General features: G+C 43.9%; 1 protein-coding gene across 1 annotated transcript in view; it reads right to left on the minus strand.

Moving 5' to 3' along the window:
• Positions 1 to 9,302, minus strand: part of LOC141141300 (putative deoxyribonuclease tatdn3-A) — a 29,482-nt gene extending 20,180 nt beyond the window's left edge. The window contains exons 1-3 of the mRNA XM_073628976.1: positions 9,279 to 9,302; positions 9,122 to 9,195; positions 2,302 to 2,383 (exon numbers count right to left, since the gene is read on the minus strand). Coding sequence (XP_073485077.1) covers positions 2,302 to 2,383; positions 9,122 to 9,195; positions 9,279 to 9,299 — 177 coding nt within the window. The 5' untranslated portion in view covers positions 9,300 to 9,302. The remainder of the gene's footprint in view (positions 1 to 2,301; positions 2,384 to 9,121; positions 9,196 to 9,278) is intronic.
• Between the last annotated feature and the right edge of the window lie 2,230 nt (positions 9,303 to 11,532).

Below are 11,532 nucleotides of genomic sequence, written 5' to 3' on the forward strand. Positions count from 1 at the left end.
TACACATACACACACACGTCCCTGTTCTGCCTCTTGTGCACGCGATCGCGTATGGCCACTTTCTCCACCCTGGAAATCGCTCAATTGATGTCCTCCTTACAGTTCACTGAATGTTACAATAAAGCCAATTTAACCAACTCACTGGGCAAAATCAAGCTTTCTTTCTTCTAAACCCAAGCCTCGAACTAAACAACCCCCCCCCCCCCCCCCCCTGCGTTTTTTACTTTTAGTCCAGACCTACCAGTCTAGAGCACTTTTTAGTTTTGTTGTTCTTTCTTGTGTTATTTTTTTTTTTTTCTCTTTTAATCACAGAAGACTCAGTAAATGGCAGTTATTATGTACTGTTGCTTATTTGAAATGGTCACCTAGACAATAGCACAATCTTGAGAGCTAAGAGTTTTTTCCTGTCATCCACATTTGCCTTATTATATGCATATTGAACTGAACTGAATGAGGTCACTGACACAAGTGTGATTTTGTTCCCTTTTTTCAGGCTTAGCTATATTAAGCTGCTGTTGATCGTTCAGCCTAACTCTATTCAATATCTTTAAGATGGAACTCTCCTGTAATTCTGAGCCTGCATAAAACTACTCTCTTTATTTTTTGTGGCCATGCCCCCTGAATACTTTGATGTTATTTGTATGTTCTTGAAAATTTTTAAAAAAATATTTAGAAAAAAAAAAGTTGACCTTAAAGCGGGGTTCCACCCAAATTTTGAACAATATCTGTATGTATTCTCTTCCTTGCCTAGATGCTGACATGCCATTTAAAAAAATTTAAATCGCCGTAATTACCTTTTATTTTTCTATTCTTCTTTGCACTTCCTGGTTCTCCTCCCGTTGGAGTAGGCGTGTTTCTAGCCTCTCCCAGACTCCGCACAGTCTCCTGGGAGCTAGTCTCAGGCTTCCCAGCATGCCACTGAGCATGTGTGGGAACGAGCGGTGAATGCTGGGAGCACAGCATTCATCGCATCCAGGAAATAAATGCTTGTGGGCTTCAAATGCCCACAATGAAGATGGAAACCGCCTACAGTGAATAATATAAGTTATTCTTTCTGACGAAATCTGACACAGGCGGACATATTACACACAATATGTGAGTATGTAATGCTGAGAAGAAAAGTTTGTGAATGAACTAAAAAAAAAAAAAAACGATAGATAGGTGGACCCCCCGCTTTAAAGCGGAGTTCCACCCAAAAGTGCAAATCTCGCTTATATGCTTTCTCCCCCCTCCGGTGCCACATTTAGCACCTTTCATGGGGGAGGGAGGAACAGGGAACCTGTTTTTGACAGGTCCCCTTCCCCACTTCCGAGGACGGGCCTGATCTCCCGGAAGTTCAGCCCCCCTCCTCCTTCCCCCACCGCAGGGCAAATTAGAAAGCGCAGTGCACTTCGCACATGTGCAGTAGGGAACCCAAAAGTCTTCACTGCCTGGTTCCCTTACCAGGAATGGTTCCCTTATCAGGAATGCAGCAGCACCTTTGAGTCGATTGACTATCTCGGGCTCCCTGGACGGGTAAGTGTCCTTATATTAAAAGTCATCAGCTACAATATTTGTAGCTGCTGACTTTTATTTTTTTCACCCAGGCTGGACCTCCTCTTTAACTTGAAAGCGAAGTACTGCTAATGTGCTTCTCTTCCCCCTCTAACATCTTTGGAAGGTTTTTTGGTGGGTGAGGGGTTTGTAACTTTTTTGTGTAACTTTTTCTGACAGGTACCCGCTTCCACTTCTGCAATGTTTGCCTAGGCGAGGATTATGGAAGTTTGTACACCCCCCCCCCCACCTTTCCCGCCCACAACATCCTGAGACATGTCCCTTGTCCCAGGAGGTTGCTGGACCAACCTGTCAGCACAACGCAGTCTTGCGCATGCACAGTGGGGAGTCAAATGTAAAACAGCAAGTCACAGCCAGCTTTCCACAAGCAAGAAGGCGCGCACTAGACACTGACAAAGCCAATAATCTAAGAAAAGTAAGAAAACCCATACTGGGAGAAAAATGTAAACTTCTAGGAAAGGTACTGAAGCCATGGGATCAGAATTTTCAGAAAGCAGTGTCATCATGCTACCCCCCCCCCCCCCCCAACATATTATTTAGTACAGATTTCCTTCAAGAATTTTGGTTGGTACAAAAAAGGCTTTTTAATGACTGCAAGGCTATCTTGGATAGTATAAAAAAAGATCTACAGTATCTTCAGCTGTGGCTAAGCTCCCCCAGTAGAGGACACTGAACAGAAACTGCTAGATAAATTACATAAATGATCAGATTGACAGATATGGTTGACTATCCCTTAAATATACCAACCTTCATTGTAACACTGCGGGGACCATCGCCATTATTCTGAATAGGGTGTACCCCAAAACATGGCATCACAAAATCTGGATAGCTGTAAAATGAATTTTCAAAAATTAGGGTACTTGTAGCACAAATGATTCACCAATTAACCATAACCTGGATTATGAAGTAATATGGAGGTGTGGTCAATGTGGTCCAATCTTCTTTCATACTGACCATTGTGTATTGACCCACGTTTTGTTAGAGTTAGAAGTCACCATATAAAATAATTTAAGTGTCACTAAAGAAAAAATCTTTAGTAAAAAGGGGGTTATAATCGCTGTCAGTGTTATTTTTGCCACCTGTGTCCTCATTGAGGAGATTTCCTTTCACTTCCTGTCCCATAGCCAAAACAAAATGAGGGAATTCTAGGTTGTCATCGAGGCCATCAGAACTAGTGTCTCCATTGGAAGATTTCCCCTACATTACTGTTTTGGGGGCAACCCAAAATTCGGGTTCTTCTTTTATTCTCACTTTCGGTGATAATGGTGAAAATGACAAAATATAGAGAGTGACTCTCCCTAACAGGGGTGCAGATAGTGATGATCACTTGACAGGTGTTCTAATCAAAAGAAATAGTTGTGACAAAGCCACCACAACCTGTACACTGACCATATTATGAGACACAATATGGCATACAACTAAATACATTTAGAAAATCTCTTCAAATTAAATTGTTCAAAAGAGCATTATCCAATGAAACAATAATTACACAAAAATAAACTTCCAACAATTAAACCTTTAAAAAAATGACGTTGTTTTCCACATACATTCGGACTTCATAGGTAGTATATAAAAAACTCATATCAACTGCTCAGGCAAAATGCCATTTAACATCCAATGATTCAAAAAGTATAAATGGTCAATATGTATTAATATTCCTTCCTAGACAATTTGACGGCTGTATCAACTCATCCATAAGTTGACCCTTGCGGGGCAGGGGTAGACCCGGGGCCCTCATGTGAAGGCACGTGACCTTTTCTCTGGTTGCCCACTTCTGTCTACATCGTTACTTCTTCTCTTCTCCTTTCATTCCCCTGTTTCCTACTTTTCTGTCTCTCCTCTCCCTCCTTTTACCCCTCCCCCCCTTTTTTTTCTTTACTTCCCTCCCACCCCTCGTATGTTTTGGGACCAAATTGTATGGTTTATATCCCATGTCGCACTTTTGTACTCCTACCCCGTTGGTATTCCTGCTGAGTAGCTCCCTTGTTGTTTGGTACCTATCTGCTAATGTAATGCTCATATCTGGGTATGTTCAGGCCTACTACATCTGGTCCCAGCAATGTATATGTTATGCTATGTGTGGGGGTCGGAATATCCGTGCATTTACATTTTGTAGCGCACATGCTTGTTTTCTTACTTATTTTTTGTTTTATTTTTATATGTTTTGCTACCTTCTACAGTACATTTGTACCTTTTTTGTATTTTTGCAATCTTGTTTTGTATACAAAAACTTCAATAAACTAAGATTAAACACATAAATTGACCCTCAAAGGGGGATCCGTGTAACCTCATCAATTCTAATGTTTATGGACCAGGGTATCCCAGGTTCTACAAAGATAGACACTGAACATATCAGATATATATTAAATCGGAGTTCTGCTTAAAAAAAAAAATTAAAAGTCAGCAGCTACAAATACTGCAGCTGCTGACTTTTAATAATCGGACACTTACCTGTCCCAGGGTCCAGCGATACGGGGGATAGATGCCCCACTCGTCTCCCTCTCCTCTCTGTGGCGCCGGCATTGTCACGGTGGGCGCCTGGCTGTGGCATCATAGCCGGGCACCCACTGTTCCTGCACGGGCCGCGCGCAGTGACTGGCCAGGCAATCATCTGGGACCTGTGATGTGTCCCAGATGATTACCGAGAGGGCGGGGGGAGAGGTGATCTCCCTTCCGAAGTGCGCCGGGAGGAAGTGGGAGCTGGGACCCTCTAAAAAGAGGGTTTCCGCCCCTCCCCCCCCAAAAAAATATGACATGCCAAATGTGGTATGTCAGGGGGTCACCGCCCTTAAAGTGGAAGTTCCATTTTTGGGTGGAACTCCGCTTTAAGACGTCGGTTTTTCAGTAGGTCATAGTCCAGCAATAGTAGTAGCAAAGCAGGTAAAGAGTTGGAGCAAAGCTTACAAACAACAGCACATGCATGAACTTTGAAGTTGGAAAGAATAGCTCAGCAGTAGTTTATTGCTCAAAGTCCATAAGCGGTAGCGTGGTATAGGACATAAACAAATAGCTAAGTATAGAAGCATGTGCATAAGCTCAAAGGTATAGTTATGCAAGCAGGCACGACAGGCATTCCTTCATTAGTTGAGATATCGACTCAAGTATTGTCCCAGTTTACTTCATCACCTTAGATATTGTCACTGAGCAATACAAACTAGACAAGTGTGGTTTGTTTCATTCCGAATTAATATTATGACAAATTTTTCATTATTCAGAGATTCGGATATATCTGAATACCCGAATTACAGCATAAACGAAGTTTATCGAATAACAAACGAATATCTTCCAAATTTCCGAAATTCTAATTGAAATTCGAATAGAATTTTACATCGAATTCCAATCGAATTCGAACTGTAAACATATTTCTGAAATCAAAGACTGTGTGTGGTATTAGAGTACTATTTCAAAATAATCCTGTTTTTGTTAAGCCAAAGATGATTTAGGCCGGGTTTACACTGGTGCTACAAACGCTCAGACATTGGGAGCTCATGTCGCATGATGTGTGAAAATCAATGTTTCTCCATGGGAGCCGTCCTAACTGGTCCGACACAAGTTGGTCCGACTTTGAAAATGCTCCCTGTACTACTTTGGTCAGACTTTGATCCTACTTCAGCCCCATTGACTATCACTGAAGTCGGATCAAAGTCGGATCGCCGTCTTGCATGATCCGACTTTGGCATGCGACTCGTGCTCTGATGATCTTGAGGGGGAACTCCACGCCAAATTTTAAATAAAAAAACGGCATGGGTTCCCTCTCCAAGAGCAAACCAGGCCCTTCGGTCTGATATGGATTTCAAGGGGAACCCCCTACGCCAAAAAAACGGCGTGGGGGTCCCCCCAAAATCCATACCAGATCCTTATCCGAGCACGCAGCCAAGCCGGTCAGGAAAGGGGGTGGGGACGAGCGAGCACCCCCTCCTCCCGAACCGTACCAGGCCGCATGCCCTCAACATGGGGGGGTGGGTGCTTTGGGGCAGGGGGGCACACTGCGGCCCCCCCACCCCAAAGCATCTTGTCCCCATGTTGATGAGGACAAGGGCCTCTTCCCGACAACCCTGGCCATTGGTTGTCGGGGTCTACAGGCGAGGGGCTTATCGGAATCCGGGAGCCCCCTTAAATAAGGAGGCCCCCAGATCCCGGCCCCCCACCCTATGTGAATGAGTATGGGGTACATCGTACCCCTACCCATTCACCTGGGGGAAAAAAAGTGTCAATAAAAAAAACACACTAGACCGGTTTTTAAAGTAATTTATTAGGCAGCTCCGGGGGTCTCTTCCGACTTGGGGGATCTCTTCCGACTTCTCCGCTCTCTCCGGCCTCTTCTCCTGGTCTCTGGTTCTTTTCCCGCTCTCCGTTGTCTTCTGCCGGGCTCCTCCACTATCTTCTGCTCTTTTGCCCGCTCTTTTGCTAGTGTTGGCCCGGTCTTCTACGTAGTCTTCTTCCCTCTGGTCTTCTTCCGATGTTGACGCGCCGCTCTCTCCCGCTGTAATGCCGCGTGCGCGTTGCGCAACGACTTATATAGGCATGAGGCGTGGTCACTGGGTGATGTCATCCTGTGACCCCGCCCGTTATGATGTCACCGCCCCATCATGCCCCGGGCGGTATACAGTATACAGTAAATATCTCCTAAATGGTGCACGTTGAGGAGATATTTACAGTACCTATAGGTAAGCCTTATTATTGGATTACCTATAGGTACAATAAATATATTAAGGTAAACAACCACTTTAAGAGAATTTTTTCATCTACATATAGATAAGGTGTGAGATACTTGTTCGGCCAAATGCTAGTTTTACCATACTCATCCTATAAGTGGGCTCTTAACAAGAGTCTTCCTGTAGAGAACAGAGTGATAGTGAGAGTGTGACAGGAGACAAAACAACGTGTCAATATGTACATACCATTAACTTTATCAAAATCTCCCTCTGAGCCCTTGATGCCCTGGGAAAGGCAGTATGCCAGTCTTGACTTTGCTCTAAACTGGACCTCAGGATTAGGTTCTGCAACTTATATTGCAATACATCTCAGTGACCTAATGAGCCGTTTATACACTGCATTATTGGCTGGGGAGGCTGATTTGTGACTTGGAGCAAAGTCAAGATCTGCATGGGTGGAACTTCCCCATGTGCAGAGCCACCTATGTAGTGCAGAGGAAGAATAATGAAAAGTAATGCTTTATTATACCTTTATTATACCTTTTACCCACTTATACCAGTTTCATTATTATGTTTAATAAGACAACGCAGAGATCAGTAAAGAAATAAAAATAATCTACGACACCCAGATTTCACCTTTAACTAATTTAGGAAATGGCGAAGGTATTGAATTTATTCTTCTCCTCAGTCTTCACGAGGGAATCGGGGGGCTTCAGTAATCAAAACTGCAATGTTTATCCTCAAGGCATGTCACAGGAAGCACCCTCATGGCTAACAGAGGATAGAATTAGAAATAGTCTTGAAAAACTTAACATTAATAACTCACTGGGACCAGATGGCTTGCACCCGAGGGTCCTTAAGGATCTCAGTCAAGTAATTGCCAGACCATTGTTCATAATTTTTACTGACAGTCTACTGACTGGAATGGTACCAACTGATTGGAGAAAAGCCAATGTAGCACCAATATTTAAAAAAGGACCAAAATACATCCCTGGGAATTACAGACCAGTTAGCCTAACATCAATAGTATGCAAGCTCTTGAAGGGGATGAAAAGGGATTATATACAAGATTTTAGTAATGAAAACAGTATCATTAGCAGTAATCAGCATGGATTCATGAAGAATCGTTCTTGCCAAACCAATCTATTAACCTTCTATGAGGAGGTGAGCTGCCATCTAAATAAAGGAAGGCCCGTAGACATGGTGTATCTGGATTTTGCAAAAGCATTTGATACAGTTCCCCATAAATGTTTAATCTACAAAATAAGATCTGTTGGCATGGACCATAGGGTGAGTACATGGATTGAAAACTGGCTACAAGGGCGAGTTCAGAGGGTGGTGATAAACGGGGAGTACTTGGAATGGTCAGGGATGGAAAGTGGGGCCCCCCCCAGGGTTCTGTCCTGGGCCAATCCTGTTTAATTTATTCATAAACGACCTGGAGGATGGGGTAAACAGCTCAATCTCTGTATTTGCGGATGATACTAAGCTAAGCAGGGCAATAGCTTCTCCGCAGGATGTGGAAACTTTGCAAGAAGATCTGAACAAATTAATGGGTGGGCAACTACATGGAAAATGAGGTTTAATGTAGAAAAATATAAAATAATGCATTGGGGTGGCAAAAATATGAATGCAATCTATACACTGGAGGGAGAACCTCTGGGGGAATCTAGGATGTAAAAGGACCTGGGGGTCCTAGTAGATGATAGGCTCAGCAATGGCATGCAATGCCAAGCTGCTGCAAGCAAAGCAAACAGAATATTGGCATGCATTAAAAAGAGGATTAACTTCAGAGATAAAACAATCATTCTCCCGCTCTACAAGACTCTGGTCCGGCCGCACCTGGAGTATGCTGTCCAGTTCTGGGCACCAGTCCTCAGGAAGGATGTACTGGAACTGGAGAGAGTCCAGAGAAGGGCAACAAAACTAATAAAGGGACTGGGGGACGTTAGTTATGAGGAAAACAAGCACTGAACTTATTCTCTCTGGAGAAGAGACACTTGAGAGGGGATATGATTTCAATGTACAAATACTATACTGGTGACCCCACAATAGGGATAAAGCTTTTCTGCTAAAGGGAATTTAATAAGACACGCGGCCCTTCACTAAAATTAGAAGAAAAGCGGTGTAACCTTAAACTGCGTAGAGGGTTCTTTACTGTAAGAGCGGTTAGAATGTGGAATTCTTTTCCATAGGCGGTGGTCTCAGCGGGGGGCATCGATAATTTAAAAAAACGATTACATAGGCACCTGAACAACCGCAACACAGGGATATACAATGTAATACTGACTTATAATCACACACATAGGTTGGACTTGATGGACTTGGGTCTTTTTTCAACCTCACCTACTATGTAACTATGAAATCTGCACACTGCCAGGTATTGCTGTCCTTGGAACAAAAGCACCGGTGTTCTGCCGAGAAAGTTCCCCTCGGCAGATAAAGACCCCCCTCTACTGCGCAGGCGCATCGCTTGCGCAGTAGGAACAACAAGGGAGCTGCCGAAAAGAGCCGAAACTGAACACCTGAGTCAGCTGTACACGGCGCCTGCGTGCCAAGACTATTTTAATAAAAAAGTATTTGCAACAGGCCCCTCGTGGGCTCGCTACGCTCGCCACGCTTCGGGCACGGCCTCGCTCGCCACGCTTCGGGCACGGCCTCGCTGTGCTCGGCATATTATTATTCTACCTCTATGTCCACTTGGATGGTGGGGCTTTAATGTGGACATAGGGTAGAATGTAGTGTGCAGGTGCCGTGTACGATCAGCTGTTCATCTTCGTCTATTTTCGGCGGCCCTGTAGTCGTTCGTACTGTTCAAGCGCAGTGCATGCGCAGTACAGGGGGGGTCCTTATCCGCCAGGGGAACTTACTCGGCAAGACACCGGCAATACTCAGCTGCACTCTCTCCATACCTTTCTGAAAGCCGAAGAAGCCTTTCAAACTCTCCACAGTGTTCTGTAACAGAAACAAGAGCACGGACTCCTTCCTAGACAAAAACAAAATATTCAAGTGATAAAAGTATCATTATTGTATATTTGACTCCTGACATCAAATCATGGCCCCGCTTACCTTCCTTGATCTTTCTAGCATATCCTTTGTGTCCTTGAAAAGGAAATAGCAACTGTTAGTTTTAGATTTTTTATAAATACACAATAAAGACGCACAGCGGGGCTCTGTTCTTTGTTTTTCGTGTTTATTTGGTCAATTGTTGACTTAGAACAAACATTTGTGGCTAATTTGGAAAACTTCTGAATGACAAGTAGATCAATGGAAAGGAAATATCCCAGATCATGGCACAAGAGAGGAATGTAGATGACCTTGGATGACCTCGTACACCTTTTTTCTCCTCTACATCTTGTACAATCAGAGAACTGCTTGTCAAAACTGCCAAGCAAAGCATTACGGCCACACCATGTGAACACCCTCATCCGCTGCCTTTGCGGCTTAGGAGCAGGGGGGGGGGGGGAGGCAATAAAAACGTGGCTCATCTGCCCAGCGGGGGGACACAGACAGCAATAAATACTTAAAAAATTTTATTTTTTTTTCATTCTTATTTGAACGATCCCCTATCACTGTACAACAACATATAGACAGATTACTGTCGTGTGAATAGGTGAGGTCACTGTTACTGAGGGGGAATTAACCACTTAAAGTGGTGTTCCGGCCGAAATTATACTTTTTAAATAAAAATACCCCTATAATGTACAAGCTTAATGTATTCTAGTAAAGTTAGTCTGTAAACTAAGGTCTGTTTTGTTAGTTTATAGCAGTAGTTTGTTATTTTATAAACTTACAGCAGGCCGTGGCCATCTTAAGTGTGGGCATCTGAAGCCAGACTGTATTTCTTCCTGGATCTCATCCTTGCAGATCTCGCACATGCTCAGTGCAGCACAAGCAGTGTAATAGGTTTCAGGTCAGGTTTCCATAGCAACGGCAGTTTCGGAGGAAGTTGCCGCCCCACATGCTTAGTGCAGCACAAGCAGTGTAATAGGTTTCAGGTCAGGTTTCCATAGCAACGGCAGTTTCGGAGGAAGTTGCCGCCCCACATGCTCAGTGCAGCACAAGCAGTGTAATAGGTTTCAGGTCAGGTTTCCATAGCAATGGCAGTTTCAGAGGAAGTTGCCGCCCCTTCCCAGCAGGCATTGCAAACAGGAAATGATGCGATGGGCCGCGGCCAGGGAGGAGGAAGTGAAAAATGAACACAGCAGATATACAGTAGGTGCTGAGAAAAAAAATTTAAAAATATCCAATTTGTTTACAGTGCACAGTTTAGTGAGTGATGCTGAAGAGTTGTAAAAGTAGGTGGAACTCCACTTTAAGCCCCGGACCATTTGGCTGGCAAAAGACCAGAGACCAGAGCGTTTTTTGCGATTCGGCACTGCGTCGCTTTAACTGACAATTGTGCGGTCGTGCGACGTGGCTCCCAAAAAAAAAAATTGACGTCCTTTTTTTCCCCCACAAATAGAGCTTTCTTTTGGTGGTATTTGATCACCTCTGCGGTTTTTATTTTTTGCGCTATAAACAAAACAATAGCGACAATTTTGAAAAAAAATTCATTATTTTTTACTTTTTTGCTATAATAAATATCCCCAAAAAATATATAAAAAAACATTTTTTTTCCTCAGTTTAGGCCGATACGTATTGTTCTACATATTTTTGGTAAAAAAAAAAAAAAAAATCACAATAAGCATTTATTGATTGGTTTGTGCAAAAGTTATAGCATCCACAAAATAGGGGATAGTTCTATGGCATTTTTATTAATATTTTTTTTTTTTTACTAGTAATGGCGGCGATCAGCGATTTTTATCATAACTGCGACCTTATGGCGGACAGATGGGACCATTCACATTTATACAGCGATCAGTGCGATTAAAAATGGATTGATTACTGTCTAAATGTGACTGGCAGGGAAGGGGTTAACCATTAGGGGCCGGTGAAGGGGTTAAGTGTGTCCTAGGGAGTGATTCTAACTGTGGGGGGGAGGGGCTATGTGTGACACGACACTGATCACCGCTCCCGATTACAGGGTGCTGTGATCAGTGTCCTGCCACTATGCAGAACGGGGAAATGCTTGTTTACATCAGCATTTCCCCGTTCTTCCTCTTCGTGAGATGATAGCGGGTATCCCCGCGGACATCGAGTCCGCAGGACCTGCAATCACACTCACGAAGGTAGCGCCCGGTGTTCTGCCGAGGATAAGGACCCCCCCCGCCTGCGCAGTAGGAGCCGGCGGAAATAGCCGAATAGTTTGAAATCAGCTGTACACGGCGCCTGTAAGAGGGCTCCTCGCGGGCTCGCCACGCTTCGGGCACGGCCTCGCTTC

Source organism: Aquarana catesbeiana, linkage group LG04 (assembly GCF_042186555.1).
Source record: "Aquarana catesbeiana isolate 2022-GZ linkage group LG04, ASM4218655v1, whole genome shotgun sequence".
NCBI lineage: Eukaryota > Metazoa > Chordata > Amphibia > Anura > Ranidae > Aquarana > Aquarana catesbeiana.